The 16,694-nt window shown below is 39.6% G+C and overlaps 1 protein-coding gene across 1 annotated transcript in view; it reads right to left on the bottom strand.

Moving 5' to 3' along the window:
- Positions 1–4,426: 4,426 nt before the first annotated feature.
- The window catches only part of PRCP (prolylcarboxypeptidase), a 72,345-nt gene continuing 60,077 nt past the window's right edge, over positions 4,427–16,694 (bottom strand). The window contains exons 7-9 of the mRNA XM_003780861.3: positions 15,397–15,561; positions 14,550–14,737; positions 4,427–5,185 (exon numbers count right to left, since the gene is read on the bottom strand). Of these exons, the coding sequence (XP_003780909.1) occupies positions 4,972–5,185; positions 14,550–14,737; positions 15,397–15,561 (567 nt within the window). The 3' untranslated portion in view covers positions 4,427–4,971. The remainder of the gene's footprint in view (positions 5,186–14,549; positions 14,738–15,396; positions 15,562–16,694) is intronic.

Raw genomic sequence — 16,694 nt, 5'->3', positions numbered from 1 at the left:
CATGAAAAAATACGTGGTTTGGCCAAGGGCAGTGGGTCCAGCATTTGGAGTTTTTGGCCGCGGCCAGGTTTGAACACACCACCTCGAGTATATGGAGCCGGCGCTGTACTCCTTTGAGCCACAGGTACCACCCTAATTCCAGCATTTGGGAGACTGAGACGGGAGGATTACTTGAGCTCAGGAGTTCAAGACCAGTCTGAGCCAGAGTGAGACCCCCATCTCTTTCATTTTATTTATTTATTTATTTATTTATTTGCATTTTTGGCCAGGGCCAGGCTTGAACCCACCACCCCCAGTATATGGGGCTGGTGCCTTACTTCTTGAGCCACAGGCGCTGCTCTATTTTTTAAAATTTTTTTAGAGTGATGAACATTTGTTTATTAAATCATAACTAAGACCCCATCTCTTAAAAAAAAAAAATAGCCAGGCATTGTGGCAAGTGCCGGTAGTCCCAGCTACTTGGGAGACTGAAGGAAGAGAATCACTTAAGCCCAAGAGTTTGAGGTTGCTGTGAGCTATGATGCAAAGGTATGCTACCCAGGGTGACAAAGCCACACTCCATCTCAAAAGGAAAAAAAAAAAATACAAGCAGCACAAAGAAGTTTGAGAAATGTTGCATTTTTGTTGATTCACAATGCACAACATTTTACATTAAAAAAGAGTTTTGGATTAAAAAAATTTTGGAAATGTTGCATTCTCATTAATTCACAATGCACATAGCATAGCAAAGACTTAAGAGACTATGATGTAAGAATAACCTGTGTACATTTCTTCCAACCATTTTCAAACATTTTTTTTTTTTTTTTTTGAGACAGAGCCTCAAGCTGTCCCCCTGGGCAGAGTGCCGTGGCATTACAGCTCACAGCAACCTCCAACTCCTGGGCTCAAGCGAGTCTCCTGCCTCCGCCTCCCAAGTAGCTGGGACCACAGGCGCCCGCCACAACGCCCGGCCATTTCATTTTTTGGTTGCAGCCGTCATTGTTGTTTGGCGGGTCCGGGCTGGGGATTCGAACCCGCCACCTTAGGTGTACGTGGCTGGCGCCTTAGCCGGTTGAGCTACAGGCGCCAAGCCTTCAAACATTTTTTATCATGGCACCCCTTTTTTATGTAACACATCTCTGATCTTTTAAAATCTCTTTTATCCTGCTTGTGCTATGTTTAATGTGTATCTTCAGATTAACTGAAGTACTTTTAGAACCAGATGTGACAAAAATAAATGAATAAGTAGACATGTTGATCTATATGTCCTTGGGCAATTAATTTTCACAGGTGAGCCGGATGTTAGCCATGTTAAGTAATCACATTGAGTTGAATGATCCCAAGACTGCTTTCCAGGTCTGCTATCATAAGCTTCTTCTATCCCCATCATTAAAAGCTGAAAAACCTATTGGAACCAAGCCTTTCTTTAACTCTTTAAGTGGCTCTGTTTTGGTCAATGTTCTGTAACCATCTAACATTCAGCTCCTCTGACAAAGAATATTAAACTGACAGAATGGGAGCGGGAACCAGGGCACATGCAGTTGAAGTGAGAATAACTCATGAACCCAAGTTGCTGAGATACTGAGTACTAGGAGATCCCCTTTCCAAAATCCAGAGAAACCAAGTATAGGAGGTCACAGAAGCACATCAGAGTTGTGAAAGGTACTTAATCACAGAAAGAGATTGATGGAAAGGCTATCTTCCAACCCTGAAATACATCTATTAAATATAAATTTACAGGGCACCAGCCGTGGCTCAAAGGGCGCCGGCCATATATGCCAGAGGTGGTGGGTTCAAACCCAGCTCTGGCCAAAAACTGCAAAAAAAAAATTATATAAAATTATATAAAATAATATAAAATATAATTATATACAAATTATATAAAAATAATTTATATATATAAATTTACAGGAGTTACTGAGACTTGGTAACTTATATAAAATATAATTATATAAAAATTATATAAAATATAATTATATAAAAATTATATAAAAATAATTTATATATAAATTTACAGAGGAGTTACTGAGACTTGGTAACTCCTATAAAATATAATTATATAAAAATTATATAAAAATAATTTATATATATATAATTTTTATATATATATATAAAAATTTACAGAGGAGTTACTGAGACTTGGTGACCACAACCAAAGCTAGAACCTAATTACTAGAAGAAATAAGACACACCTCTTGACTTCTTGATTTTGCTAAAAACAGGGTGAAACCATGGAGCAAAATATTATAATATTATACTTTAGGGTATGTGTGCTAAATTAAAGGTGGTCAGGGGTACTGTTTTAGGTGCTGGAGATGAAGACAGACAATGCCCACGTTGGTGGAGTTTACATTCTCGCTGACCTATGAGGTGTCAACCTGGTTCTGCAAGAGCACTGATAGGGATGGACTTCTTAAGGAAAATTAGGAAAGATTTCACAAGGAGGATAATCAAATTGATTTGGATTTTAAAAGAGGCCCAGACGTCTGCCAGTAAAAAAATATTGCAGGTTGGTGCTTGGAAAGGAGTATCAGACAGAAGAGCAGTATTTTAGAATGATGCCGAGTGTGGTGAGTGCACGGTATGATATATAGTATTAGGAAAGTGAAGGGTGGCAGGAAAATGGGAAATGAGTTCAGAGAGGTAGATCCCAATTTAAACAAAGGCTGTCCCAGGACTCACTTGGTGTCTCAGTAGCCTTTCCATTAATCTCTTTCTATAGTTAGTATCTGGATTATGGCCCTCGTTCTACCAAAAATGAGCTGTGAGGCCTGAGACAAGTCCTTTCCTCTCTGAGTTACTTAGAAACTGCTAGGGCTGGACTGGATATCTGAGATACCTTCACTCTCTAACATGCTGAATCAGACTTCCCTTCTCTGGATAATATTTTAGCTCTACGGATCCCCTAAGAAAGTTCCCTAAGTTTCTTTAGTTTTGCCCATTATCTCCAGGCAGTTAAATAAAATCAAAAAACCCTAATTCTGCAAAAATTCAGACTATTAGAGGTGTGCTTTAGTAATAAGGCTTACTTGATATTCTGATTCTTTTTCATTTTAAAAGTAAATTTTCAGCAGAATATAATTAGGCTAACTTCACTTAAGGTTGCTGTCTATACACATAAGATGTATATAGTAATAGGACCAAATTATACATGCAAGAAAAAGAGCCTTTTTACCCTGTATAATAAAAAAAAAAAAAGGTAATTAAAAAAAGCTTTTTCTGGAGAATTTGTTTCTTCAGAAAAATACAACTCATCTAAACAATCACTAGTAAATGAAATGCCAAAATATTTTAAAGAGTTTAAACAAGTAAAAAAGCTTCAAGGAAAACATCCCACAGTCCTAAAATAAATTATCAGGCTATCCTCTATCAAGCCCATAAACCCTGCATTACATAACTTCTTAGCTGACAAATAAAAACTAGTCATGTTTGACCCTTAAATTTCCACCCCAGAGGACTGTTCTCTAGCGCTCAAATAGTGACCAAACGCTTTAATAGACAACACATTACAATGAGAACTGAAGGCTTCCAAAACAAGACAAAGATTTTCCTCCATCTCCCAGATGCCAGAAAAGTAAGGAAAATATTTCAGTCTCCCATCCAAGAATGAACTCCATATCTGCACTTAAAAAAAAAAATAAAATAGCTGCTTTAGACATGATCCAGCTCAAGGTACAGTTTTTAAAAAGCAGAAAATGCTCCCAAGCAAGATGAAGAAAAAGGAATTTATTGAGAGAAAATAAAAAGAAACAAGGAGGGAGAATCTTTCAACAGAGTAGAAACTGTTAGTCTCTCCGTGCGTCCCTGAAAGGTTTTGATCCAACCCTATTTGTTATCCTAGAAAAGCTCTTCTGAAGAAAGGTCTCAGTGTAAGAAGTGTTTGAAAGAAGCCAACCCCTTGGAAATAGGAATGGCTTGCCATTTATTAATGTCAAATATGCTGCCTGCATGAATTAGTCAGCTTGTCTTTGGAAGCCACACAGAAAAGTTCCCGTGCACCTGCCTCCTCGTGTCCTGATGTGTCTGGCTTTAATCATAGCAGTAACCACCGCTAGAAAATAAAATTCAAAAGTTAAAACACTGAACATAACTATTTTCTACTTTCTGAATAGCTGATTGTCAAATTTTAAAGTCTTCTTATTGAAATATCACCAGTGACCACAGCATAAAGCTTGTTCAGATTTAAAGTGAAAGGTAAAACAGAGTCATTTTCCTAAACTGGCAGAAGTTAACCAAATTACCACAAAACTGACCTTTGAAACAAAGAGAAATGAAGTAGAAAAAGGCCACATTTCTGAACGGCAGTACCACAGTGGCAGATATCCCAGAACTAAGAAAAGCTGCCAAGTGGAAGAGAGAAAATTAAAGGACTTGCCAAAAACAGCCAGGCCCAGGGCACACAGCATTCCCAACAGCTGGAGGGAGCTTCAGAAGCAACACACAGGTATAAGGTCCAGCCTATTCTTTATTTATAGCACAGTTCAAAGTCATTAAATCAAGTACAAAAGAAATGGCTCCCATTTCCTGGATTGGCATCAGACATCCTTCCTACCAGCTGCAATTACATCATTTTTATGTAACTTCTGTTTTTCCTTTTTGGAGGGTAGAGGTGGGGACTTATAAATGGGCCAGAGACTTCAACCTCAAAACCAAGGAGAACTCTCCATTTGCAGAGAAACAAAGGAAGTGACTCTCTCTCTCTCTTATGAAAGGTGGTCTGGAACTCTGTTCTATTTACAAGGGCCCGCTGGTGGTGTGGGAGAGCGATCACGAAGAAATTCTTCCTGGAGGTGGTGCAAAGACAGCGAGGACCCAGAAATCACACTTGTGGGATGGCTGCGCCACCACCATCACCCTCTCTCCTATCTCAACCTTGCTCCTACCAAAACTAATGATAAATGAGGGAAAGTAATTACACATAGAAAACCAAAGTAAAGGGGAATGTGGGTGGTGTGAACATAAAAGAAGAAAATGAAAATGATCCAAAGTCTCTCAGTGCTGCAGTCCTGAGCGATAGAAATCTCTGATCCAGTTCTTCACGTGTTTAGTTTCCAAGGTGCGGGCTAACTGCACAGATATGGGATCTAAGGCATTGCTGGCTCGGAGATCTAAATGATGAGCCCCCTCTGAGATGGTGAAGGCAACCAAAGTGTCTGTGAGGTCCTCAGTCACTCCACCTCCTGACCAGGGATCTAGTTCACCATTGCTGCAACAAAGAAAAAGAGAAAACGTAAGGGTAGATTTTCATATCTATACTCAGGTATGCTTAAGACCTAAAATTATAAACTTATAACCTCAGAGATTCGATCCGAGGATCTAATTTATCATATAGAAAAGGGCCTCATTTGCTTATTCTGGACATTTCACATAAAAGGCCACTATAGATGGTCTTTTGTGACTTGTTTCTTTCACCTGGCATAATGTTTTCGAGCTTCATTCATATTGTGGCATGAATCTGTAAGACATTCTTTTTTTTTTCTTTTTTTTTTTTTGCTTTTCTATTATTAAATCGTAACTGTGTACATTAACGCATTTATGGGGTACAATGTGTAGATTTGATATACAATCTGGAAAGCTTCCATCAAACTTGTTAACATAGCCATCATCTCACTTATTTGTTGTGGTGAGACATATATACTCTACTCTCCGTAGTTTTATTTTATTTTTTTTTGCATTTTTTTTTTTTTTTTTTGAGGCAGAGCCTCAAGCTGTCCCCCTGGGTAGAGTGCCGTGGCATCACAGCTCACAGCAACCTCCAACTCCTGGGCTCAAGCGAGTCTCTTGCCTCAGCCTCCCAAGTAGCTGAGACCACAGGCACCCGCCACAACGCCCGGCTATTTTTTGGTTGCAGCAGTCATTGTTGTTTGGCGGTCCGGGCTGGGGATTCGAACCCGCCACCTTAGGTGTACGTGGCTGGCGCCTTAGCCGGTTGAGCTATGGGCGCCGAGCCCTCTCCGTAGTTTTAAAATGTACCATTGCATTATGCACATAAGGTGAGGTCCCATCAAATACCCTCCCTGCTTGGAGGCCAGAAGTCACTTCTTTCTATTGCCTAATAATCCTCCATTGTATAAGTATGTTACCTGTCACCATAGGTAGAGTGCTATGCTTCATAGCTCATATTTTATTTACCCTAATATTAGTTGATATACATTTGTATTATTTCCATTTTTGGCTAATATAATATTGCTCCTTTGAACATTCACATATAAGTTTTTGTGTGGATGTATGCTTTAATTTCTTTTGGGTATATACCTAGTTTATGGGACATATCATAACTTAATCTTTTGATGAACTGCCAGACTGCACCATTTTACATTTCTTGAATATAAGTGTTCAAATTTCTCTGTATCCTGGTCAACACTTATTAACTGGCTTTTGGTTACAGCCATCCTAGTAGCTGTGAAATGGTTTCCCATTGTGGTTTTGATTTACATTTCCCAAGATACTAATGGTATTCAATACCTTTTCATGTGCATCTTCTTTTTCCTTTTTTTTACACAGAGTCTCATTCTATCGCCATAGGTAGAGTGCTGTAGCTTCATAGCTCAAACTCTTAGGCTTGAACAATCAATCCTCTGGCCTCAGCCTCCAAGTAACTAGGACTACAGGTGCCCAGCACAATGCCTGGCTAGTTTTCTCTATTTTTAGTAGAGACGGGGTCTCGTTCTTGCTCAGGCTGGTCTCTAACTCCTGAGCTCAAGGGATCCTCCCATGTCAGTCTCCCAGAGTGCTAGGATTACAGGCATGAGCCACTGTGCCTGGCCAAGTATTGCCATCTTAATAGTATTTCCTCTTCTAATACATGAACATGAGATGTTTTTCATTTAAAGAAAGTGACTTTTAATTTCTTCTGACAACGTTTTGCATTTTTCAATGTATACATCTTACACTTCTGTTAAGTTTGTCCCTAAGTATTGCACTATTTTTTTTTTTTTGAAATGTTCAGGCCAGTTTTATTGAAAGAGGACGATGATGTAAATATCTTATTCTTGATACTACTGTAAATTAAATTGTTCCCTAGTAATTCCACACATGCTAGAGTGGTTTAGAGTTTACAACAAAGCCTTTCACATTTCATCATTGTAACAACCCTATGAAGTAGATTTAATTATGACCCCCCCCTTTTTTTTTAGAGACAGAGTCTTATTTTGTCGCCCTCAGTAGAGTGCCGTAGCATCACAGCTCACGGCAACCTCCAGGTCTTGGGCTTAGGTGATTCTCTTGCCTCAGCCTCCCAAGTAGCTGGGACCATAGGCATCCCCAACAACGCCCAGCTTTTTTGTTGTTGTTGCAGTTTGGCCGGGGCCGGGTTTGAACCTGCCACCCTCAGTGTATGGGGCCAGCACCTTACCCACTAAGCCACAGGTGCCACCCTAATTATCACCCTTTTATAAAGGAGAAAACAAATACTCAAAAAGGTCAAAATGCTTACCCAGATCATTCAGGTTGGGAAGTCTAAGATTCAAACTCAGGTCTTATAACCCTCGTCTAACGTGTAATTGTATACTACGTCACATTTTGTGGACACATGATTACTGTTGGAAATCAACAGCTCATGTTTTCTTAACTTGTGGACAGAGTAAGAAGAGCATGAGCTTCAGGATCAGACACACTGGTGTCTGAATCCCTGGTTTGCCTCTCATCAACCTAATTCTATGGGAACTCAGATACCTCAGGATAAAATGGGCACTGAAATACTGGTTCAAAGTACTTGGCCCATGGCACTTTTCCCATAAAAGTGACTTTTAATTTCTTCTGACTTTAATGATCACTTATGAACGTTTTTATGTGTGTTCTGACATTTGCTTAATGCACACTCCGTTTTGTCAGTATTATTTACAAAGCCTGAAATAAAAATCTTCACATATATAAAGTTATTCCCACAAATTGCATAATCATAAAAAAAAAATCCCTCCAGCTTAAAGTATAATCTATACACAGAAGATTAATAAATAATATCTCTAGCCTGGACCTTTCCTCTCTGAATTTCAGAACCAAAATTCAAATGTCTACTTCACATTTTTACATGGAAGTCAAATTAGACATCTTGAACTCATCAGGTCCAAAACTCAGTTCCTAACACTTCCAAATGCCAGCCAGCCCTCCCTACAATCTTTCCAATCTCTATTAATGGCAACTTCACCCTTTTACTTGCTCAGGCAAAAAGTATGGTGTCACCCTTTAATCTTTACCCTTTAACATAGTCCATCAACAAATCCTATCAGCTGAATCTTCAAATACACCCAGAAACTGACTTTTCACCACATCTCTGCACCAACAGTAACCTGATCAAAGTTACTGTTCTTTCTACCCCGAATTACTGCGTTAGCCTTTTAACTGATCTTCCTGCTTCCGCTCTTGTCCCCTACAATCTAGTACCTACGGAGCAACCAACTTCGTCCAGATTATGTGGCTCCTCTGCTCAAAATAGTACAAGTTTTCCCATCTTGTTCATAGTGAAAACCTAAGTCCTTACTACAACCATCAAGTCTCTACTGATCCAGGCCTCGGCTCTATGTCTGATTTTATCTCTGCTACTCTCTCTTGTAATGAGTCCACTCCAGACACACTGGCCTCTCCTTCCTCTACCAGAAGGGAAACATGCCGGGGACACTTACTTCTCAAGGCTTGTGCCCTTGCTCATTTCTCTCATCCCACCAACAAAATTTTTCAAAAGTCACCCCTGGGTGAGGTCGTCCCTGTCCCTCTAATCTAAAATTTGAAACAATTTCCCTCCTTCACATTGACATTTCAGCCCCTTTTCCTGGTTTATTTTTTTCTCCTTAGCATTTATATATTGGTAATGTTTTTACAGGGCAGGGTTGTTTTTTTTTTTTTGCCTGTTTTGTTTATTTCTATATCCTCAGTTCCTGGAACCAGACCTGGCTCCCAGGAGGAGCCAAACAAATATTTACCCAGTGAATGAATAAGAATTTAAGTGCCTAGTTGTGTGTGGTCCTGCACTGGATCCTTGCATTCATATCTATAAACACATGCATGTAAGTTCATGAAGAGGTTATAAATCACTTCTGTACTTTCCACATGGGAAAGCAGAATTAACATAAATAATGACATAAATATAGAGAGACTGACCTTCAGCTGTGTGGAGTAGTGAAAAGAATAATAAATTAAGTCAGCAGATCTAAGTGTTATATCTTCATTAGCTGCATGACCCTGGCTAAGTTAAGTACCCCTATAAACCTCAATTCCCTTGTATGTTATAGGAAAAAAAATGTTTTAAAAGAAAGATAATGCCCCTTTCTCACAGAGATACTGTGAGGTCCAAGTTAAATGATATATCTAGAAATAGGTATGAACTATAAAATACTACACAAATGTATAATGTTATAATTATCATATTCTATAAGCATGATAGTGTTAACACCTCTAAGAGTTAAGTGAATCATGAAAATGGATGTGATAGTGCCTCTCATAAAAATTGGATCAGAACACTAATTGATCAGCTTCTTCTAGGTAAATGTACAAATTAAATAAGAAAATAAGCATTTAGGTACATCAAGTATATGTGTGCTTAAAATATACTTTTAGTCAGGTGTTACGGCTCATGCCTATAATCCTTAAACTTTGGAAGGCTGAGGCAGGAGGGTTATTTGAGGTCAGCAGTTGGAGACCAGCCTGAGCAAGAATGAGATGCTATCTCTACAAAAAATAGAAAAATTAGCCAGGCATGGCGGCATACGCCTGTAGTCTCAGTTACTTGGGAAGTTGAGATAGGAAGCTCACTTGAGTTCAGGAGTTCCAGGTTGCAGTGAGCTCTATAGAGGAGACTCTGTTTCCAACAACAATAAAAATAAAACCCCCAAAATACAAGAAAAAAAGGAAAACACTTTTAAATTCTCTGTTTCAGTCAACTACAACTTAATAACATCTTTCTTGGAAAAATATCAGTCCATTTGAGGCTGCAGTATAGCATGATTACACCTGTGAATATTCACTGCACTCCAGCCTGGTGACACAGGGAGACTTCAACTCAAAAAACAAAAAAACAAAGGAAAAAGAAAAAACAGAAATTAACAGAAAGACCCCATTAATGTACTTTTTCGGTTTTGTTAACAATAAAAAGGAAAACTCCCATGCAAAATAAAAGCCCTACTACCAGACATATTTTAAAAGTAAACTATATAGGACTTAGATTCTCTTAAGTGAACAAATAGCCTTTAACATTATTCCAATTTGACAGGTCTAACCCAGATAGGAAACTCTCCACTATTTGCAAAACAAAAAAGCTATCCCAACAGCCACATAATAAGCAAACTGCATTTGATTTAAAAGGTCATCTGAAATAGACTAGTGGCTTAGCAACAGTGTTTGGAGTTGCTGAGAGACCTAAAATGCACATGGACTTGAATTTTTTGGTCCTAGACATGTGAAAGCTAAACCAATCATTGGGAAATCTACAAAAAAAAAAAAAAAAGAGAGAGAGAGAGAGAGAGAAAACCCTGCTTTCATCAGCGTATCTAGATGCCTGGGTAAAATTCCCAACAGGGAGCCTCATTTAATCACTGGCAATAATTAATTTGCCTGAGCAATGATGTTAAACTAACCAGCTCCTCAGGGATACTCTTTTGGATTTATATTCAAGTAAGTGAGAGTGACTATTGGTAAAATGATGTCTATAAGCTGGGAAAGAAAAGAAATCCTTCTGACAAAACTACTGTGAAATAAAAAAAAATTTGCTGAAGTGAGACCATTAACAGCTACTGTTTATTAAGGCCTCATTCATTCAACAAATGTGTACGGAGTACCTCCTATATATCCGGCACTGAGTAGGCACAGGGGACTTAGCAGAGAAGAAAACTGACAACATCCCTGCTTTCATGGTGTACACTTCCACAACAACTATTTACTCCTTGAAATGACCCTGTTAGAGAGGTATTATTATTTTTAATGTATATAAATTGGCAATTTGCCCAAGGCCATGCGGCTAATCCAGAAAGGCAGCAGAATGGCATCAAGGTCTACCTGACTTCAAAGCCTTCACTGGCAAATCTCCAACCCAACAATCATGACTGACTTTTCCAACCAGAAAAGCAGTCACACTTGCATCTGTGTGAGGCAACTTAAGAAGAGAAGCCTGGTCACAAAGATACTTTCCACTGGGTTCCTGCGACATTTTCTTCCTCACCAACCAGAACCATTTTATAGCTGGCAACCACTCAGTCCAAGGAACACCTGAGGCTGCTCCTGTACTTTGGGAATGTGCTTTCTTCAGCAAAGCAGGAGAGTTTTGAATTTTTATTGAATTAAACATTTGACATTGGATTTTTGATACCTAGCAGCCTTCGAAAAAGATTTCTTTGTAAAAGTAGACCTGCCACTGCAGAAAGGTAAACCTGCATCTTCACGTAGTCTCAGCTTGAAAGCTTCACATGCTCCCCGAGCTGCGCATTGCACGACCCACCCTTATCAGCACACACACATTTGATGGGCAGACAGTATGTGCCAGTCACTGGTGCAGGTGCTGCAGGCACAGAGATGGTGAAGATGAGGTTCCCAACAGGACACCGAGAAGTTCACAATCTCATGGGGCAGGTGGAAACACAAACCGATCATTTTCACACAGAGTGCTAAGTGGTATTCACAGGTGCTAGGGGAGCTAAGGAGGAGGCAGAAACCTACTCTCCCTAGAGGAGTCAGGAAGATTTCTTGGAAGTGTCTGAGTCCTAAGAAAAGGGGAAAAAGAGGAAACAGAAAGACATTCGTGGACAAATACTAATACTCAGTTCCCAGTGGCTTAAAGGTAAAGTACAAGGTGGAGGGTGTATGTCCATTTATTCATTTAGCAAATATTTTTTGAGCATATACATTTGCAAGGTCTGGGTCAAGTACTCTTTGTTTTAAGCATCAAAACAACTTTATGGAGTGACTGGTATTACTACACTCATTTCACAGAAGATAAAAGTGAGGATCAAAGAACTTACATAATTTTATTTTCTTTTTTCTTTCTTTTTTTTTGAGACAGAATCTCACTTTTTCACCCTCAGTAGAGTGCCCTGGTACTTACATAGTCACAGGAACCTCAAACTCTTAAGCTGAAGTGATTCTTTTGCCTCAGCCTCCCAAACAACTGGGACTTCAGGCACCTACCCTACACCCAGCTATTTTTAGAAACAGGGTCTCACTCTTGCTCAGGCTGGTCTCTAACTCCTGAGCTTAAGCAATCCACTAGACTTGGCCTCCCAGAGTGCTAGGATTACACACATGAGCCACGCACTTACCCTCATAATTTTATTTTAGAGAGCTGATGGTACATTTGCATAGCTCTTTTTCAAAGTCCTTTCTTACACTGGTCACAAAGAGAATTTCCACTTACTGACTTCTGTTCTATTAAGACTTTTCTCATGAAGTATGCCCCTTCCTCTAATGAGAACGATGATAATGATTTTGCTAGCTTGAGAAAAATAATAAAAGAGCAAATGGATAACTAAAATACTTATCTTTAAGGGTTAAAACCAACAAAAAGGACAATGGATTTGACCAAAGCTCATATAAGAAAACCTCATACAAAGACTAAAGATTCCACTTAAAAATTCAGTTTGAACTTTAGCTTTGTAGGGGCAAAGCGCGGATGGATGTGCTTGAAGTTCAGAATGCTAGAAAAATCCACAGAAATACGCCAGGGAGATGTTTCTAAAGAAGAACAAAACATTGACAAAGTACTTCCTTTGATGAGACAAAGATGAGCTTAGAGATAACTGTGGTCTGACTGTCCCCTAAAATTCATGTGCTGAAACTTAATCCCCACCATGGAAGTATTAACAGGTGAGGCCTTTGGGGAAGTGATGAGGGCTCTACCCATATGGATGGATTAGTGCCATGTGGGGATGCTGCCATCTTAGAAGCAGAGATCAGGCCCCACCAGACACTGAACCTGCCAGGACCTGGATCTTCAACTTCCCAGCCTCTATAACTGTGAGAAATAAATTCAATGCTGTTTATAAATTACCCAGCCTCAGGTCTTTTTTTTTTTTTTTGAGATAAAGTCTCACTTTGTCGCTCCTGATAGAGTGCCATGCTGTCATAGCTCACAGTAACCTCAGTCTCCAGTGCTCATGTGATTCTCTTGCCTCAGCCTCTCAAATAGCTGAGACTATAGGCACCCATCACAATGCCCAGCTATCAGGCTTTTTGTTATGGCAGCAATAACAGACTAAGAGAGATACAAAGGCTCATGCTGCAGTCTTCTTCAATCCTTTCACGTTTTTCCCCATTTCAAACACCCTAAATTGGCACTGCTTCCTTCAATACCCTAAATAGATTAATTGGCTCGATTGTCACTTTATATGACTAAGTTGAAGGATATAGTTGTGAAGAATTCTGTACAGGACAAGAAACACAATTTAAGAAAATAAAGCAAACAGACTCTAAGTTTTCCACTAAAGTGTCTCATCTTTTATTTTGGAGACAGGTATCCTGCTGGGTTAGAAAACAGCAAGAGTCCAGTAAGTCAGAGGCTTTCTGCAAAGTAGACAGTGCCACCAGCCTAAACTCAGAAAGCAAAGCCCACGTCCAGACAAGCTGTAGTCTTCTCTCCTAAAAGCTACTGCCTGTACAGCAAGGGCCAAATCTGACTCACTTAAAAGGGCTTGTGAAAGAATGACAGTTATAATTTAAACAACAACTCTGCTTAAGAGGCATGTAGTGGTATCTCTCTCCTATTTTCATATGGATTTGGAGAAATGTTTAATAAGATAGTTGCTATCTTAATAGGTAACAACCTAATGTTCAAGCCAGAACATTAAAATGTCAAAGTTACAGTGAATACACATAGAGTCTATTCAATTCACTCTGATGTGAACCAATAGCAAGTATGTCACTCTTAAGGAGCCGCTAGCGTAACAGAGAAGAGCAGGCGTGGGTGCTGCAGTCCATCAAGCCAAGGTAGAAATCTGGCTTTATCATTTAGTAGCTAAAACCAAGCTGGGTGAGCTTTGGCAAGTGACTGAACACAACGACTTTGTCAAAAACGGCATCTAACAGCTACTTCCCAGGGTTGTCCTGAGGATGTCACTAGGTAATTTAAAGTGCCTCATCCAGTTCTTGGAACAGAATGAAGTGGGCATTTCAAAAGTTTGTTGAATAGGGCAGTGCCAGTGGCTCAAAAGGGTAGGGTGCCAGCCCCATATGCTGGAGGTGGCGGGTTTAAACCCAGCTGGCCAAAAAACAAAACAAACAAAACAAACAAACAAAAAAAATTTTTTTAAAGTTTGTTAAATAAATACTGAAATTTTTCATTGTCATTAATAATAGTAACAAATTGTGAACAACAGGCGATGCTTCATTTTGTGTCGGACAGTTTTTTAAAAATACATTTAAGTTTTGTTGTTGTTGGTTTTCAGACCTTTAATGAAACACACTGGTATCAGGGCATAAAATCATCTCTCTTCTCAGCATCCTCCGTCTCTCCAGGTTTAGGAAGACACGATGGGCACCATTCAGCATTCTTCACAGTTTTACTGCCCAGCATTTCCTGGCTCCTGTTTCCTCAGCTATTCTACAAAGTCTCTTGTCAACCAAAGTTTCCCTTTAGATTAGCAAACACTCACCTGAAAACAATGTTCGTGTGTGAATTGATGTTTTTGCCTCCATACATGGTAGTGATCCAGGAAGGGCTTGGTCTCACACCCCACTGTTTAAAACATTCATCAGAAAATTCCTTCAAGTTCCATGCGTGGGGTTCAAACATGTCATCAATACCATTAGTGCAAAAAGGCATGACTATTTCTGTACAAGCCTAAGAAGCAAGCCAAGAGAAGATCCAATGAGGAGATGGGGCAAAAAAATAAATAATCCAAAGTCACAGCTGGAAAGTAGCAAAGCCAGGGTGTGCACTCGGGCAAGCCAGCTTCAGAGTCCCTGCGCTTTCCTTCTGTGTCATCCACCCTCTCTCTGTGTGTAGAAACGCTTGGCTGAGAAGTCACAGAAGTTAGGACTACATATTCCTTCTTCATAAAATGCTTTCCTTCACATCAGTTACATTTACTCCTCACAACAGCTCTGGAAGGAAAGTCTCATGATTAGCCTCACTGTGCAGGTAAGGGAATAGGAGCTGGGAGGGACAAAGTAGGCCCCCTCTCTTTTATGTTACTTGACTAGGACTTATCAAGATGTCTTGCAATATAGTTCAGTTACCTGACTTTCTCACAGGCTATATTTAATGGTGAGATCATGTATTATTTATGTTTGAAGCCTAGAAGAGCGCCCGACACTTGGTAGGCACTTTATTTATGTTCAGTGATAATGAATGAGGAAACTTGTCCAAGGTCTTATCGTGTTAAATAATAGAGACAAAACTGGATCCAGGTTGGGTAACAAAACCTTGCGCACCCAGTGGCAGCATAATTGCATCAGTGAAAAGAAAGTTCCTCGTGGGGAAATTACATATACAATTACCTGATAGCTCCAACCCAGGGATCCCAAATTGCTGGTTGTTGTTGTTGAAACATTCAGGCATTGCGCCTCACCAGAATAATTATAATAGATATTCAGAGCTTGGAATATATTCTGTATCATCAGTGAATCAGAAACGTTGGGATTTTTCAAATACTGGCACACTACCTATCATTTAGAGAGAGAAATGGGAGAAGAGTGAGGACATAAAATGAGTGACAGTTCAGACACTGAGAAGAAATACAATTTTGATTGGTCATAAAACATTTTTAAGCATCTACCTGCACTGCTTAACAATTTCTGTCGCTTGAGTATAACCTCTGGAATTACTCAGGTTACTCAGAGATTTTATAAACCTCTGAAATTACTCCCCAGGCTGCAGAATCTGCGTGGTGTTCAAGTCCTCTCCATCTACCCACCACTCTAGCTTCATCTTTGCTGCCTTTGCTCCAGCCCAGTAAAACCACCCCCACCACATCAAGCTCCTTTCTTTTTGTCCTTACCCTGAAATGCCCTTTTCTCCACTTTCCTACTCCACTATTGCCTGGCAGACACCAACTCATCTTTTACAATACTCAGCTCAAATATCACCTCCTCTCTGAGGCACCTGTGCCTGCCTATGTGTCCAAGTTGAGAAGAACCTAACCATCCCCTTCTTGGCACCTCCACTATGCCTTGTTCCTATTCCCATCAGAGCCCCTGTAATGTTCTATCGTGTTCACTTGATTCCAGAATGTCTCCCCCAGCCCTTAGCAAGATATCTGGTAATTAAATGTTTGCTGAATGATTATATTTTTATGAAAATGCAAATTTTATAGAATTTCTTATGGAAGAACGACATGAACCTCCCTTGCCTATGCTATGATAAAAGAAACATACCCTGCAATTCCCCAGAGCCCAAATATTCCCATCACTACACATAATCAGTGCCCGAAATTCTAACTCTAAAACTCACAGGCAATACTCAGGATTAGGAGTAAAGGCAAGGACTGACTAAGCTGGCACATGGACTCCCAGCTGAATAATAACAACTATAATAGCTACTGATTAGTAAACCCTGGGTTTACGACCATTATATCATTTAATCCTCAAAAAGCACTTTCAGACAGATTATCATCCACTATTTTACATGAAGAAACCGATTCTCAGGCTAAATCACTTTATTTAAGGTTACTCTGCTAGTAAATGGTAGGACTCAGATTTGCCCCCTCCCATGTTTCTGCTTATGAAATATACTTCTTATCTACTGTGCCACACGGCTTAGGAAGTATTCTCTCCTAAAACTATCAATAGCCTCCGTG

Source organism: Otolemur garnettii, unplaced genomic scaffold, assembly GCF_000181295.1.
Source record: "Otolemur garnettii isolate 467f Iridium unplaced genomic scaffold, OtoGar3 scaffold00001, whole genome shotgun sequence".
NCBI classification, from domain to species: Eukaryota; Metazoa; Chordata; class Mammalia; order Primates; family Galagidae; genus Otolemur; species Otolemur garnettii.
The sequence above is the reverse complement of the archived record's forward strand: the minus strand, read 5'-3'. Positions and strand labels throughout refer to the sequence as shown.